Below are 17925 nucleotides of genomic sequence, written 5' to 3' on the forward strand. Positions count from 1 at the left end.
ACATGACAACCAAAGTAATATGCTAATTTTCAACCAAGAATGGATAAGCAAAGTATTAAAATGACAGGACATCTTTTATCTTTTCAGACACCGATGTCAGATAATATACAACATGCCCTGAGGACGAGGTTGCTATCCTCTTTGTACCCATGCTCTATGTTGTGCTAAGTTAAGGATCTCTAAAGTTTTGAAATCACTTTCATCTCAACTGAAAAAAAAAGTTTCTTAGTTCATAACAGAATTCTCTTAAAAGAGGAAGTGATAAAAATTGTTGAACATAAATTTATAAATTTTATATTTTTAAAAAATGTCCAAACTTTATCTCATCCCATGATGTACAGAGATCATTCTTATATATTAAAAAAGTATTTCAAACTTCGTCCTTAGGCCTCTTCTCAACTCAATTCTTTTCGCTACCAATTAAAAACTTTTATTAGAGGAATCCGCTTGAGCAGGCGCCTGACGATCTTTAACCATATCTGAGGAAGCAACATACAAATGGGGAAGGGGGTGCTCAAAGAGGTTTAGTGGTATGATTACTCTCGTTCTGATGGTGAGTGTGTTCCAACTGACAGATTATTTTGGTGCTTAGATTTATGTGGTTAATTATAACACAATACATACTTAGTTCTGTTGATGTCATACTGATTCTTCAGCTATCAGCAATGAAATAAAAGTAAAGATTGTGCTATTTGTGCAGGTTATTTTTATTCAAAAATTTGTGATGTGATGGACGTTTTTTATTCCATAGAATAAAAAAACAAAAGTGAGCAAGAGGTAAAATTATAACGATGAAGTATGTGTGGTGTGTTGTCGTTCTGTTGGCGTATATTCAACACTTGCGTGGATATGAGCGAAATGGTGAGTTTAAAAAAATATTGTTGTTTAGCTTGTGTCGAAAATAGTTAGTGGTTCGTTGTTTATTTGTTACCAGCAGCTCGCTGAGACTAGACCATATTCTGAAAAATTAGTGCTCATTCCTTAAAATTAAAGAACACTTTTAAATGCACAGAATAGATTATTTTATAGAAACAGAATTGGAGTTGAACCCATATTCAGGCAAACATTTTATGGCTCCACTACTCTTCCAATTGACACACCACACATATTATCACAAAAAAATTTTTTGATGACGTTTGTTAGTCCAAGATGGGGTCATATTTCCAAGCCAAAAACGGTGACACATCAACTTTGGGAACAAAATTACGGTTGCGAAAGTTTAAGATGTGTAAAATTATTCATTGAATTATAAAAAGGCTAAAATATGACTTCGGAGCTGTTGAAAAGAATCTATATATTAATACGCCTTGTGTGTATGTGCGCACGGTGAGGCCATTGCACACAAATCACGGGTCACTTTCTTACGACGTGGCGTTATGCTAAAATTTACCAAGTTAAAAAAACGCAAATCAGGGGGTTACTATTTTTAAACATTTAATTCTCTTTTCTTATTACTTTAAAAAATAAAATTCTTTTTCTTTATTTTATTAAAGCTAATGTTTATTTTATTTGTCTTTATTTGTTTTTTTGTTTTAAAAGCCCGTTGGTCGTTATAGATAGAATAATTTAATCCCCCCCCCGGTTTACCATGTGCGCGCCGTATCACAAGGAAACAAAGTTTATCAACTGAAAATGAAAACCGAACCGAAGAAGGTTGTCTCTTTTTCAAAGTAATCCTGAAAAAAGTTATTTCAAACAATATTTACTCATCATGAGGTTAGATTAAAGCTTATTTGTTTCTTCTATCATTTTTGTGTTCTGGGACCGAGGTTGCTTTCTTTTTAAAAAAACTATCGAATTCGAATGATAATTCGAATCTAAAATGAAAAAAACAAAACTGTTGTTGTAGAGCTATTGTTGTTGTCAAGCGAGAATAAAAAAAAATTATGTTGTTGTCAGAAATATTTGTTATAAAGAAGAAAAACGTACGATGATATAACGTGAAAAAGAGAACTGATTGGAAAGGTATCAGACAATTGTAGCTAGCTATACATTTTCAATTTGTTTTCTTTGAAGCCAAGTTTAGCAATCGAAGTAGAAACTGATTGGACTTTCATCCAGAGAACGCTAGCTACCTACTACTGAGAAAGCGAAAGAAAAGCAGGTGTGTTGTTTAGAATATCTGGTAGAGAAATGAATTTAGGTGAATAACGTTTTTAAGCCATTTACACGCTTCCAGCTAAACTTTCCCTTAAATATGAAGTTAAATATGTTTTGTCTTTAGCCTGAACATATTTTTTTGTAAGAATATACTCAGGGTCAGTTAAAGATATCTTAAAAATATGTCCAACCTCGATTGTTTGTTCTAAATAAATATAAAAAAAAAAATGCTAATAGCTATAGCAACTTATAGCAAGCTTTATTTTATTGAGGTATTATATATTTTTAGGCCACGAGGATAGTGTTTGTCAAGAAAGTTAAGAACTTTTTTTTGTAAGAATATACTCTAAACAATGGGTCAGAATATCCTAAGAATATGTCTAAGGTTGATTGTTTTTTTTAATATAAAAATTAGTATGATGCACAAATTTAATTAGAAGTTTACTTTTTTATTGCGTATAGATCTCACAAACTGAATCTCTTTCTCTCCAAAGCAATGGGCAAGTACACCAGGGAAAGTTAAGAACATGAAGGCTGAATCGAAAAAAACACTATTCTTATAAAATACAGCGTGTATATCGTAGAGAAGAATTTATATAAAATGTAAAAAGTAATTTTTCCGTTGTTACTGTTTTTAACGCTACGAAGTGGTTGATGTCGTTATAATAAACCTTAATGTTAACAAAGTTAAATCAATGTTTACATCTGTTACGTTACTGTTTGAAATATATTCGATTCTTAAATTCGAAAACACTACATTGTTATCATGCACGGCACGATTATGCATTGGGAGAGTTGCTGTATGCAATAAACTAAATAGCTAATTTGGTATGATGCATTAGAAACTGGAAATTTTGCAATAATCTTTTTTGTGTGACTTAACGATTTTTTCGACGATGTCTGGTATACTATTTTCCCTGGTGTACTTCTGACATGGCAAAGCAAGTATATAGTTTTGGCAGATTTAACTTTTTACATAACCGTTGTTAGACACCTTCGATTATGTTAGACCTTTTGCATTTTTACTTTATTTTATTTTTATTTTGTTGTTGGACCTGCTTATATTTTTAAACGTTCTGTATAATGCAGATTGTGAGCAACCTCAATCTCAGGGCTTTTTTTCTCTTTTATTTTTATTTTTTTATTGCTGCACATGCTAATTTTTTTGGACGTTTTGTTTCAGCGGTTATAGATATAGAATAATGCAAATTGTGACTATTAAAAATTCAAATTACTGTGTTCTATGTTTTTATTTGGCACCTATCATATGGACTCGATGAGAGATTCAGTGGATTATTTCAAGGGACTTCGGCTAGTCTCTTATAATAATACGGAGACTGTGTGTCTGTAACAGGCAAAGTGGATATCGTCATTTTCCTTTGATGTTGCCGAAATTCTCTTTGAAATCACTGAAAAAATTATGTCCATTTTGCTAGCGGGTTTACTTTGTTTACATCACGTGATGAAAACGACTCAATCTGATTTGCTGAAATAAATTTAACGGCTAACTTTCGAAAAATGGTGTCCTTTCGCCACCAAAAAACCCACAAAAGAACAATCTTAAAAAAATTAAAATAAGTGGTTCAAAAAAGCATATTTAAAAAGAAAAAAGTCTAAGTGAAGAAGTAGAAAAGTGAACTTGGAAGTGAAAGTGGAGCTGCGTCGAGCTAGAAGTAAAGTAAAATTTAGAAGTAGAAAATAAAGGCCACCAAAAAAAGCACAGAAGAACGATCCCTTTACCTCGATAAAAAGGGAAAAAAGTGGTTTAAAAAAGCATAGCTATATATTTAAAAAGAATAGAGACCAAGTGAAGAAGTAGAAAAGTGGAGTGAGAAGTGAAGCTAGATGTAAAGTAAAGTTAGAAGTAGGAAACAAAGGCTAGAATTTAAAGTGGATTTTCAAATCACAAATAGTAAGAACTTTGATATTATTAGACGTTTGGTTTTTATGTCGGTGGAGCAAGCAGACTCGCATTTCCCAGGAAAAGCCACATTTTTTTGAATTTCCGCGCCCGAAGGCGTAGGAAATTCTTTAAAACCGTCGTTTTTTTCTTTTGGAGCATTTTTTGAGAAAAAATCGACCCTGGGATTACACGTTCCTCCGTCACAGATGTGAACTTCGTACCCAAGCTCCCTAACTACTGGGAACTCATCTGAATGACGTTTCAGGACAAAATTAGTTTTTGTTTTCGACAAAATTTGGCACAGTTAACAAAAAAAGTATGCTGAACATAATGGTGACATAATAATTTTGATTTTTTGCCGCCTTAAATGTCATTTTAGGACAAAATTGGTCCAAAAATTAAACTATTTCATTTCCAACAAAAATTAAATTAACAAAAAAAGTATGCTGAACATAATGGTGACATCGAAATTTTGATTTTTGTCACCTAAATGCCATTTTAGGCCAAAATTGATCCAAAAATTAAAACCACTTCATTTTTGGCTAAATCTGGCAGATTTACCAAATAAAGTATGCCGAATATGATGGTGACATCAAAATTTTGGTTTTTTGCCACCTTAAATGTCATTTTAGGCCAAAATTGGTCCAAAAATTAAAACCACTTCATTTTCGGCTAAATCTGGCACAGTTAACAAATAAAGTATGCTGAAAATGATGGTCACAGCAAAATTTTTTGTCAACTGAATGCCGTTTAAGACCATAAACGTTTTAATCGCAAGACTTTCAACCATGAATTATAGGCTGTATTTTTTGTTAGCCATTTGAAAATGTGAGTTTATTATGACACGTTTCGTTTTGTTTGCGTTGGTTGTAAGACATAATGTCACTTGTGTGCTTTATCTTCAGAGGTTCATGCACCAAACCTTCTCGAATTTTTGGCACAATAACACAACGAATTAGCAGGTTTTCATCAAATATTTTGGTAGCGGGCGGAAATTCTTAGAGCCCCCAGGGCTTCTTGTTTATATTTTACCGCGTATGTAGCCACATTTGTTTACGTTTTGTTGCATAATTCATGTGCCCTGGCGCGTAACTAATGTATTGTCCTAAAATTCAAAATGCTACATAAAGCTGTTGGCTGACTAAAAAACGGAAAACTTTGGTTTGTTGAACTGTAATGTTACTGATTTTACATTACTATTGCTTCTCTTTATATGTGTTTTACTAAGCATAAATAGCTAGCTTTAGTTTTAGCTAAGTGTTCCCAGTTTAAGTATATTTAACTGGGTGTCTTAGCTACTGTTAGCTAGCTAATGTTAGCCTCCATCCAAGAAGCCAGCTCCCATCCCCCAGGCTAGCTCTAACCATGACTTCTGTTGTTATTCCTTTTATTATCTATAGCTTACTGCTATAGTTTCCATTAGTAGGATGTATTTTTATGCCCATAGAGTATAGCTAGATGAATTCCGTTGTTTACATTTTCAGTGGTAAGCTCTTTTGGCTTTCGCATTTGTGTGAAAGGGAAAAAGATTGTGGTGCTAGGTGAAGCAAAGTAATTATCAGTTCATTTCTTCAAACAAGGCATTCTTAATGAATTCAAATAAATCAGAAGCCGTCAACTTACACTTGATAATATTTTATAACCTCAACGATGTCCCGTTAGAAGAAATCCACAGTAAAATACCTTTCTTCACCAAATCCTAGCATCTTTTTTCCTGCCACGCAAAAGCCAGAGTCAAGGAGCTTACTGCTAAAAAGTAAACAAATGACGTCACACTGAAATTCATCTTTAATGTTTTTCACAATACCTGTGCACTTTACAAGGGGGTCCACGTGCAATATGACAAGTTGAACAAATTTTATAGAATTTAAAGTCTGTGTGTTAAGTTATTTATTATAATCTATTGTAATCTAATAGCCGATGACCGTATGCCCTGAAATGACTGATTTGTTTTAAACCGATCTGTTTTAAATTTTGTGTAAACCTTTGGTGATGAACCGTATATAATGTTTGTTGATTCAAGTTTATTCTTTGCTTATTGATTTTTTGACATTTAGGTTTAAAATTGTTGGTAAAGGGCAGTATGGATCATCATACTAAAAAATAAAATTTCTTTTGTTCTTAACTGGTAGATTTTTACATTTTGTGTAAATTTTTGCGGGAGAGGATGGTTTGCAACTGACGTGACTGATTTTTCTAGATTTAAATTTGATGTTTTCCAAACGATGGCTTTTTCATATTTTTGTATAAACTTTTAAGGGAAAGACAATATTTAAAATGTGTAAAAAACTTATTTTCGTTGATTTGTGCTAACTCTTGCAGGCCTCCTTTTTGACATTTAAGAATAAAATACTGAAGGTTTTCAACTTAATGTACATATATTTGAGGTGCGTTATTTCTAACATTGTTATTATCTGTGTTGTGACTGTCGGTGTTGTAACTGTCAGTGTTCTTACTGTCGGTTTTGTGGGTGAGTCGTTGTTGTAACTTTTTATCAAATAGATTTTGCACCTTGCATGCTGTTCTTTTTTATTTTGTGTAAGATTTGTGTGGAGGATTTAATGCGATTTGACATTTAATATTTGTTGTAAGATTTAAAGAACATTTTTTTTGTATATGCACTGCTGATGTCAACAAAACATCTAAAGCAATCTATTTTTTCATTGGCCTTTTGCCTAAGTAGATTTTTCCACAGGCCTTATCGACTAGTCTATATAATAATACGCCAGTTCTGTGTCTCTGTGACAGGCAAAGTTGATGTGCTCAGTTTCCTTTGATGTTGTTGAAAAATGCATGTCTAATATGCTAAATTTTCTGACGTTACGGCGAGACGTCAATAACATTCCTTTAACGTCAATATCCTATGTTAAATTAATGAAGCCATTACAGTGCACATAAAACTTTGAGGCCAAATAACTTAGAAATGAGGTGCTGACGTCAATGATTTTTCACCGTGTGGGTAACTAGGGACCACCTGGGACCAGTTTGGGTAATTTTTCAAAACCTGGTTCCCCAATCCGTTTCGGAATGGACGGGTTGATGACGTCTTCAAAAAACCTTCAAACCTTAATATTTCTGCAACCGTTTGTCAAAAGTACATAATTCTATACATTTTCTTGATCAGTGTTTAAAGATCCAGTAGCCAACAGGTATACAAATTTCTAAAAAAAATTTCTATATTGACGGGGCCATCCATTGCTGACGTTAGCAAAATTTTTAAACCCTTATATCTTCTTAACCGTTCGTCAATAGCACATCATCATATACATTTTCGTGATCAGTGCTTTAAGCTCTACACAATATAGCCAACGTGAAAACAAGGTTCTAATTTATTTTTTGTGGATGGGATTTCTGACGTCATCATAATTCAAATAACGCTTCTTTTTCATTTTTATCCTGCCTCAGTGGATTTTTCTACGGGCTTTATCGGCTAGTATTTAAAGGGATTCCTGCATTGTCGTGCGATTTCATTTCTGCCGCTTGTTAACAGGTGGGTCACCATGACAACATTGACACCATACCAAAAGTATATATAACTATCAATACCTAAAACGGTAGGCTGCAGAAGTTATTATAAAAAATGAGAGACTTTTTAGCTTCTCGTGCTTTAACCAATGGAGAAACAAATTCCGAACTGAAAAATTTGTTTTAAAATGTACATGTGTTGTTTTAGAAAATGCAGTTTTGTAGGTGATAAAAGAATATTTACAAGCATATCAAATACAACCCATGCGATGCTCGACTTCTACTGTTTTTCAATGGAGATATTCACCCTGTCCCTTCTCCACCATCATTCATTTCCTTTTGATAGGTTCCATTCACTTCAACTTAGTCTTTTTGCTATCAAATTTTTTATGTTTAGTCACGTGTCAAGCAAAAATGTGTTTGAAAGAATGGAAACCAGTTTGTGGTACTAACAGTCGAACGTATTGGAACAAGCAATACCTAACAAATCATAATTGCAAGAAGAACGAAAAAGTGACCATTCGACATAATGATATATGTTATGGTACTAATACCTTTACCTAATGTTCTTTTATTGGACAAGATTTTTTGTTAGTAGAACTTCTTAAAGCCACAACTGGATGTTATTTTTGTTTTGTTTTAGCTAAATTTGGGGCAAACTTTTTCAAACCTTTGGATTCTGCCTTATCAAATGAACAAAAGGCAACAGTTGATACCAAAACCATACTTCAAATTGCTCATATGATTGGGGTCTCGCCACAACATATAGTAAAGCAGTACAACATCAACTCTGGTTTGCTTTACTATTTGAACGAAACATCTCTAAATGATGTGGCAAAATGTTTTACGTTATCGCGAAGTAATCAGTCCATCAAATCCATGTTTGATGTGATCTTAAAAGCAGAAGTATCTCCTATGGACCGAATCCGAAAACGAATCATGGAATTTCGGAATTTCGGATTTAATTTAGTGGATAACTATTTACTGCCTACTAACAATAGTGTTTATTCATCTCTGCATAAATTTTGCACTCTTTTACCAAATCTCTATGAACGTGCATACGACCCATATCTTCTTAGTGCAATTGCAAAATCTCATGGAAATACATCGTTGGAAGATTATAAAAAGTTCTTGAAAGCTTTCAATATTGAAAAGTCAATGAAAAATGGCATTTTAGCGTATTACGAAAAAGATACTATAAACTTAACAAAATCGAAAGAAATGGTGAAGGAAAGCATAATAAAATTTTACACCAACATCAACGTTACCATGGTTGCGAGAAAGCTAAGCTTAAACGAGCAAGATGTTAAGAAGCTAACCTTAGTTGAGATGACCGCCAGGTATGAGAATGTGTCAACCGCTTTGGTGTACTACCTTTACCTGAGTGGAGGCGTATCAACCCAAATTTACAAAGTAGCTGAAAAAATGTCTCTTGGGGAATTATTCCACGCTTTTGGCAACTCATCATTGGTTAATATGTCGTTAGGTCACACGTTCCTGCAGATAGCTAAGTCTGGAAATTATATAAGCATGCTAGGTAGTCATCCACTCGTTTCTGTAGCTGCAATGAACGGAGTAATAGGAGTTCAAAACATATCAACCTACACTCTCATGCAAATGTCAACCACAGCATCTAAATTACCAGAGAAGTTCTTCCTGGCTTGGTTTAACATTAATGAAATGGCGGCAACTCAAATGAGAAGTAAAATCTCAAAAATATTTAAATTGTACTACAATGGTACATCACCAATTGACCTTCAACACCTAAGTCTTTATCAACTTTCATCCAGAGATATTGTTGGTCAGGATGCTGTCAAGAAGGAATACATGAAAGGATTGCATTGGATCTACAAGCACGTAGAGTTTGGGCATGTCAGGAGTATGTATGGAATGACAGATGCAGATGTTCAAGCACTACCCGTCATAAAACTTCTGGAGAAATATCAAGGACTGGATAAAGAAAGTGCGAAGAAGTTATTTTCTATGAATGCGTTTTCTATTTTAAACACATTTTCACCGATACAAATGCTAATGTCGAGTACCATTCAAGCGAACTGGACCTTCAGTCGTATTAACAAAACGCTTCAAGAGAAATATGGAGAATTAAGTGAGTAGCCATTACTGTTTGTCTTTGCTATTTTACATTGTACGACCTTCTTCCTTTGTTAATTTTTCGTCTTTTGTTTTTAGGATCGAAAACATTCCTTAACATTCAAATGCTCTCCATCCCACATTTCTGTGACGTTGATGCCGAAGACAGTAAAGATATGTCCTTTCATGATCTTAGCATGAAATGTGTTGGATTATCCTTGACAAAGGAAGAACTTGGTTTGTCTGGTGATGTTTTGCGCAGTGCTGCTCAAAAGTCTTTGGGAGGTATAATGAAAGTCTTCTCAAATGATGACAAAATAAAGAAACATCTGATGTACCTTAACATGAGAAAATTGGCTACCCTCTCGAAAATTCCGAAATCAAAGGTCTTTTTAAATCGTTTGTCAGACATTCTTGTAGATGGTATAAATACTACTACAGTAACGCTTGGAATGGTGGTAGGAGAACACTTGATATCAAATGATACTGTTGAAAAAGCTTTAAACGGTTGGCTTGGTAATGAAAAATATGTTAAAGGGGTATTTGCAATGAGCATATCAAACATACTGTTGACATTAAATGTCGATTTAAAAACTCTGACTAATTTTACCATTGATGATATCATGACATCCACCATATCAAAAATGGATTCAAACCAGGCTGCATTTTTACCCTTTGCCCCGTCGAAACTAATGTGTAATGAAAGCAAAATGTCTTCAACTCTGATGAAAATAAACTCTTGTTTTGAAAGCATCTATATCAAGTTGCTAGACACGAAAATCAGTGGAAAATTTACTCCTGCTGAAGTCAACGCTTTATCTGGAAGTTCTCACAACGTCAACTTAATGGATTTCTTCAGCTTATCCTCTTCTCTTTCTTCCAGTCTTACAGAAATTCGAAAGAAAGCCCGGACACCTTTAGTATTGTTAGCTCATGAAAAGGGCATTTCGATAGAAAAATTAATTGATGACAATTTAGTGCTGACGTCAGTATCTATATTTGGATTTAAAGAGAAAGTCTTACAAAAAGTATTCAGCATTCCTGACAGTGTCATGAACCAAGCATCCACCTATAGTTTACGCATGTTGCATGAACTCGAAAACAGTATTGACAATGTCAAACAAGTGTACACAGTACCTTTGATAACCACGTTTGATGTTGTTTCTGGTCGTTTGGAAGGCAAACATGCTAAAAATTACGAACTTCCTAAAGCAATAAAACTAATATCAACTAAAACATTGTCTACAATTTCGAAAATTTACAAAAGCTCTTTAGATTCATCGTATATTAGAAGCATAACATTGGTGAAGTTAGCTGAGGAACTTTTTGGAGTTACCGACATCTTTTTTAAAGATATGGCACTGAACATGGAGCAACTGAAGATGTTGAATGAAACTAAAATAGGAGATGTGGCACATTTCAAAGTACCTGAAGGTAAAAGATTTGAAGACATACAGCTTTCTAAATTGACAGAATTAATTTTAGACCTACCGTCGTCAGATCTACGAAAAATGTTACTTCAAACCGTCAAAACCTTAGTAAATAATACAGATGAAGGATTTGGCACTATACGTGATCTTTTTAAAGGCAGCAAATCTGGAGCTGACCTAACAGAATTCATTTCCTTAACAATGAAAGCAGTAAATGTAGACAAAAATTCGAAGCCAGATGCATACATGGAAAAGTTACTATCATTTAACTTGACTCGGTTACCCATGAAAGTTATGAATGAGAGATTTATGACGGCGATCGCACACATAATGTTGCGTAAGTTAATTTTTGGTTCCCATTTTTTTTAATTTAAAACAATAGCAACCTATGTTACGAAGTATTTTTTCCAGGTGTCGTTTGAACTTTTGATATTTCATTTATTAATAAATAATTTTAACTTTTAGCCAAAAACTGTCTTCTGAGTGCTTGTAACAATAGATGGGAACCTCAATGCGCAGCCGACAAGAAAACGTATGTCAACAAATGTCATCTGCAAAAAGAAATTTGCATGCAAAACAAGACCATGCAAGTTGGAGGAAATTGCTTAGGTAAAATAAAACGTAATATTCAAGTTTATGTGAGAAAGTCAAAATCATTTTTTTGCTTTGCTAAAGCACTAAGAAGCAAGTGTATGATCACGTAGATATCAAATTCCAAAGAAAAAAAGAAAATATTCTGTAAAGTTTGAAATTCCTTATTATTTGCCTTTCTCTTACAGAAGGATTTCCAAACTCGTTTTTTGTCATGCCGTTAGACAGTGTCATACCACAACAATACAAGAAGGATATTGATACAAAGACTTTATTTCAAGTTGCAACAATTGTGGGAGTTTCCACCGAAAGATTGATAAATCATTACCATATTGAAGGAGAACTGCTTGCTTATCTTAGCACAACATCATTAAATGACGTGGCTCAATGCTTCACTTTGCTTCGATTCAGTCAGTCGTTGAAGCATATGTTCGACGAAGTTCTAAAGAATGATGCATATCCAACAGAAAGAATTTACGCAAGGATGACTGTGTTTCATGTCTTGGGATTCACATCTGTCAACAAATATTTACCACCTGCAAACAGTAGCGCATATTTCAAGCTGCATAAATTTTGCACTCTTTTACCAAATCTATATGAACGTGCATACGACCCATATCTTCTTAGTGCAGTGGCAAAATCACATGGAAATACATCGTTGGAAGATTATAGAAAGTTTTTGAAAGCTTTTAATATCGAAAAGTCAATGAAAGGAGCTGCCCTTGCTTATTTTAAAAACGATGCAATGAACAGATTATATTTCGCTTCCGTAATAAAGAACCAAACAATACAATTTTACAATGGTATAAATCTTACCTTAGTCGGCGAGAAGTTAAGACTTACTAAGCAGGACTTGCTTTGCTTGACATTGACGCAAATGACTGCAAAGTATGCACTTGTGGAACATACGTTAGTCTTCTACTTGTACTTGAGTGGTGGTATATCAATAAACTTCTACACTGTTGCTGCAAATGTTCGTCTAATGGAGCTAAATAGCACATTTAAAGGATCCATTCTTTTCGATATGCCTTTGTCTAGTTTATTTACAAAAATTCAGAAATTCGGCGATAAAGCTGTAACAACAGGCTATACTCCAGCAGTTCTTGCAGCTCATCCTGTTGGTATCATAGGGCTCAAAAACATAATGGAATTGAACTTGATGGATCTTTCTACGCGCTCGACAAGTATGAGTGAGAAGTTTATTGTGTCCTGGTTCATGATTAGTGAAAAAGATGTCCAGCGTATGAAGACGCAGTCATTAGGTCACCTTCTAAAGTCTGAGGCGCCGTACAAATCATTTTCCATGAATGCTCTTCAACACCTTTCGCTGTATGAGATATCATCGCGTGCATTCAAATCTCATGATGATGTTACGAAAGGTTTTGTTAAAGGATTGTTTGTAGTGTTTAAATATGTAGAGTTCCAATGGATGCCGCCTATTTATGCAATGTCAGACTCCGATGTCAATTCGATGACTGTTTTGAAATTGCTTGACAAATATCTTGGACTTAAATCAGAACTTGCAAAAAATATTTTTGCGAGATCTACTTATGATTTGTTCAACTTATATACACCAAATGAATTGATCAGCAAAGGTTCCATCAATAAGTCATGGACTATCAGTAAAATTAATGATACCATCAAAACTACGCCCAGTAAGTAAAGAATATATTCTATTTATCTCATCAATTTTGTCTTTCTTTAGTTTTCTAAAGTTGTGTTGTATTATCATTCTTTGATGCAATAATTAGAAATGGAAAACCTCTAAAAAATTTTTTTTAGGGCGGCTGCTTGTTTTTTGAATAAACGCCTCTCTTTGTAATTTAATGCCGTAGTTTGTAAAAAAACCGGCTTATTTTGTAATAAAAATTCCGATATGTTTTGTAATGAAAAACCTGAACCGATTTGTAACAAAACAGCTGAGTTTAAAAGAGCTATTTAATGCGTGTCCTTGTGAAATCAAATGTTTTGGTGACTTTGGTGTTGAAATTCATGATTATGTTCTGATGATTCTGGTGTTGGAACCGATGTTTCTGTTAAATGTCCTGCTAAAATCGAATGCTAACACATGATCTTTCTTCGGCTTCACAAAAGAGACTTTTATGTGCCTGGCGCAGCTTCCTGCAGGACGTACAAGCGCTTACAGCTGACCAGTCAAAATATGTCCTTGTTGTTGACATAGCATCGTTGCAAAATTCGATATTCAACTGTCCTAATGAATAAAAAGAAGTAAAAATCATTAAAAAATAGGCTATATCAGTTTAATAGAGCTAGTATTATTTTTTGGTAAATGAATTACTGACTTATGTATATTTTCAAAACAAAAAATATATACGCGATTTTCTCAATTTTGCGTCCAAAGTGGCAAACAATTAATATTGTAATATTGTTTCACTATCACACAGAAGTGCACGATCAAGTAACATGCCAGAATTAACAAAGTGTATAACCAGACACATTAAATTTATCATCACAATCATATACCAAAAAATATGTAGGACGTTGATCAGAATTACGAATTCCAGCATTAGGATTGCAAATTGATCAATTTCAACAGAAGAATCACCACAACGTTTCATCTCACTGGGCCATTCATAAAAATTAGTTAATCAAAAGAATCAACAAAAAAATTTCATCTAATCATGAACCAAAAATGTAGCTTTGTTGTAAAATGAACCACTTATAACAAAATTCAGGAATATTGAAAAATGAGCCGATTTTATTACAAAATGCAACACAGCACTTGTTGTTGAAACTAGTTTTGAAACAAATTGAACCTGTCATCATTTCTTGTTTTTGAGTTACAATTTTTTAACTAATCAATGCTCTTTATATTTAGAAACGTGTCAAGCAAAAATGTGTTTAAAAGAATGGAAACCAGTTTGTGGTACTAACAGTCGAACGTATTGGAACAAGCAATACCTAACAAATCATAATTGCGAGAAGGACGAAAAAGTGACCGTTCGACATAACGATATATGTTATGGTACTAATACCTTTACTTAATGTTCTTTTATTGGACAAGATTTTTTGTTAGTAGAACTGCTTAAAGCCACAACTGGATGTTATTTTTGTTTTGTTTTAGATAAATTTGGGGCAAACTTCTTCAAACCTTTGGATTCTGCTTTATCAAATGAACAAAAGGCAACCGTTGATACCAAAACCATACTTCAAATCGCTCATATGATTGGGGTCTCGCCACAACATATAGTCAAGCAGTACAGCATTAACTCCAGTTTGCTTTATTATTTGAACGAAACATCTCTAAATGATGTCGCAAAGTGTTTTACGTTATCGCGAAGTATTCAGTCCATCAAATCCATGTTTGATGCCATATTAAAGGCAGAAATATCTCCCATGGACCGAATCCGAAAACGAATCATGGAATTTCAGGATTTCGAATTTACCTTAGTGGATAACTATTTACCGCCTAGCAATCATAGTGTGTATTCATCTCTGCATAAATTTTGCACTCTTTTACCAAATCTCTATGAACGTGCATACGACCCATATCTTCTTAGTGCAATTGCAAAATCTCATGGAAATACATCGTTGGAAGATTATAAAAAGTTCTTGAAAGCTTTCAATATTGAAAAGTCAATGAAAAATGGCATTTTAGCGTATTTCGAAAAAGATACTATAAACTTAACAAAATCGAAAGAAATGGTGAACGAAAGCATAATAAAATTTTACACCAACATCAACGTTACCATGGTTGCGAGAAAGCTAAGCTTAAACGAGCAAGATGTTAAGAAGCTAACCTTAGTTGAGATGACCGCCAGGTATGAGAATGTGTCAGCCGCTTTGGTGTACTACCTTTACCTGAGTGGAGGCGTATCAACCCAAATTTACAAAGTAGCTGAAAAAATGTCTCTTGGGGAATTATTCCACGCTTTTGGCAACTCATCATTGGTTAATATGTCGTTAGGTCACACGTTCCTGCAGATAGCTAAGTCTGGAAATTATATAAGCATGCTAGGTAGTCATCCACTCGTTTCTGTAGCTGCAATGAACGGAGTAATAGGAGTTCAAAACATATCAACCTACACTCTCATGCAAATGTCAACCACAGCATCTAAATTACCAGAGAAGTTCTTCCTGGCTTGGTTTAACATTAATGAAATGGCGGCAACTCAAATGAGAAGTAAAATCTCAAAAATATTTAAATTGTACTACAATGGTACATCACCAATTGACCTTCAACACCTAAGTCTTTATCAACTTTCATCCAGAGATATTGTTGGTCAGGATGCTGTCAAGAAGGAATACATGAAAGGATTGCATTGGATCTACAAGCACGTAGAGTTTGGGCATGTCAGGAGTATGTATGGAATGACAGATGCAGATGTTCAAGCACTACCCGTCATAAAACTTCTGGAGAAATATCAAGGACTGGATAAAGAAAGTGCGAAGAAGTTATTTTCTATGAATGCGTTTTCTATTTTAAACACATTTTCACCGATACAAATGCTAATGTCGAGTACCATTCAAGCGAACTGGACCTTCAGTCGTATTAACAAAACGCTTCAAGAGAAATATGGAGAATTAAGTGAGTAGCCATTACTGTTTGTCTTTGCTATTTTACATTGTACGACCTTCTTCCTTTGTTAATTTTTCGTCTTTTGTTTTTAGGATCGAAAACATTCCTTAACATTCAAATGCTCTCCATCCCACATTTCTGTGACGTTGATGCCGAAGACAGTAAAGATATGTCCTTTCATGATCTTAGCATGAAATGTGTTGGATTATCCTTGACAAAGGAAGAACTTGGTTTGTCTGGTGATGTTTTGCGCAGTGCTGCTCAAAAGTCTTTGGGAGGTATAATGAAAGTCTTCTCAAATGATGACAAAATAAAGAAACATCTGATGTACCTTAACATGAGAAAATTGGCTACCCTCTCGAAAATTCCGAAATCAAAGGTCTTTTTAAATCGTTTGTCAGACATTCTTGTAGATGGTATAAATACTACTACAGTAACGCTTGGAATGGTGGTAGGAGAACACTTGATATCAAATGATACTGTTGAAAAAGCTTTAAACGGTTGGCTTGGTAATGAAAAATATGTTAAAGGGGTATTTGCAATGAGCATATCAAACATACTGTTGACATTAAATGTCGATTTAAAAACTCTGACTAATTTTACCATTGATGATATCATGACATCCACCATATCAAAAATGGATTCAAACCAGGCTGCATTTTTACCCTTTGCCCCGTCGAAACTAATGTGTAATGAAAGCAAAATGTCTTCAACTCTGATGAAAATAAACTCTTGTTTTGAAAGCATCTATATCAAGTTGCTAGACACGAAAATCAGTGGAAAATTTACTCCTGCTGAAGTCAACGCTTTATCTGGAAGTTCTCACAACGTCAACTTAATGGATTTCTTCAGCTTATCCTCTTCTCTTTCTTCCAGTCTTACAGAAATTCGAAAGAAAGCCCGGACACCTTTAGTATTGTTAGCTCATGAAAAGGGCATTTCGATAGAAAAATTAATTGATGACAATTTAGTGCTGACGTCAGTATCTATATTTGGATTTAAAGAGAAAGTCTTACAAAAAGTATTCAGCATTCCTGACAGTGTCATGAACCAAGCATCCACCTATAGTTTACGCATGTTGCATGAACTCGAAAACAGTATTGACAATGTCAAACAAGTGTACACAGTACCTTTGATAACCACGTTTGATGTTGTTTCTGGTCGTTTGGAAGGCAAACATGCTAAAAATTACGAACTTCCTGAAGCAATAAAACTAATATCAAATAAAACATTGTCCACAATTTCGAAAATTTACAAAAGCACAGATTCATCGTATATTAGAAGCATAACATTGGTGAAGTTAGCTGAGGAACTTTTTGGAGTTACCGACATCTTTTTTAAAGATATGGCACTGAACATGGAGCAACTGAAGATGTTGAATGAAACTAAAATAGGAGATGTGGCACATTTCAAAGTACCTGAAGGTAAAAGATTTGAAGACATACAGCTTTCTAAATTGACAGAATTAATTTTAGACCTACCGTCGTCAGATCTACGAAAAATGTTACTTCAAACCGTCAAAACCTTAGTAAATAATACAGATGAAGAATTTGGCACTATACGTGATCTTTTTAAAGGCAGCAAATCTGGAGCTGACCTAACAGAATTCATTTCCTTAACAATGAAAGCAGTAAATGTAGACAAAAATTCGAAGCCAGATGCATACATGGAAAAGTTACTATCATTTAACTTGACTCGGTTACCCATGAAAGTTATGAATGAGAGATTTATGACGGCGATCGCACACATAATGTTGCGTAAGTTAATTTTTGGTTCCCATTTTTTTTAATTTAAAACAATAGCAA

The 17925-nt window shown here is 34.1% G+C and overlaps 1 protein-coding gene across 1 annotated transcript in view; it reads left to right on the forward strand.

Moving 5' to 3' along the window:
- Positions 1-710: 710 nt before the first annotated feature.
- The window catches only part of LOC130622201 (uncharacterized), a 32486-nt gene continuing 15271 nt past the window's right edge, over positions 711-17925 (forward strand). The window contains exons 1-9 of the mRNA XM_057437637.1: positions 711-861; positions 7866-8012; positions 8112-9575; positions 9659-11326; positions 11455-11598; positions 11769-13235; positions 14420-14566; positions 14666-16129; positions 16213-17877. Coding sequence (XP_057293620.1) covers positions 792-861; positions 7866-8012; positions 8112-9575; positions 9659-11326; positions 11455-11598; positions 11769-13235; positions 14420-14566; positions 14666-16129; positions 16213-17877 — 8236 coding nt within the window. The 5' untranslated portion in view covers positions 711-791. The remainder of the gene's footprint in view (positions 862-7865; positions 8013-8111; positions 9576-9658; positions 11327-11454; positions 11599-11768; positions 13236-14419; positions 14567-14665; positions 16130-16212; positions 17878-17925) is intronic.

The sequence above is a fragment of the Hydractinia symbiolongicarpus genome, chromosome 12, assembly GCF_029227915.1.
Source record: "Hydractinia symbiolongicarpus strain clone_291-10 chromosome 12, HSymV2.1, whole genome shotgun sequence".
In the NCBI taxonomy this organism is placed as follows: Eukaryota; Metazoa; Cnidaria; class Hydrozoa; order Anthoathecata; family Hydractiniidae; genus Hydractinia; species Hydractinia symbiolongicarpus.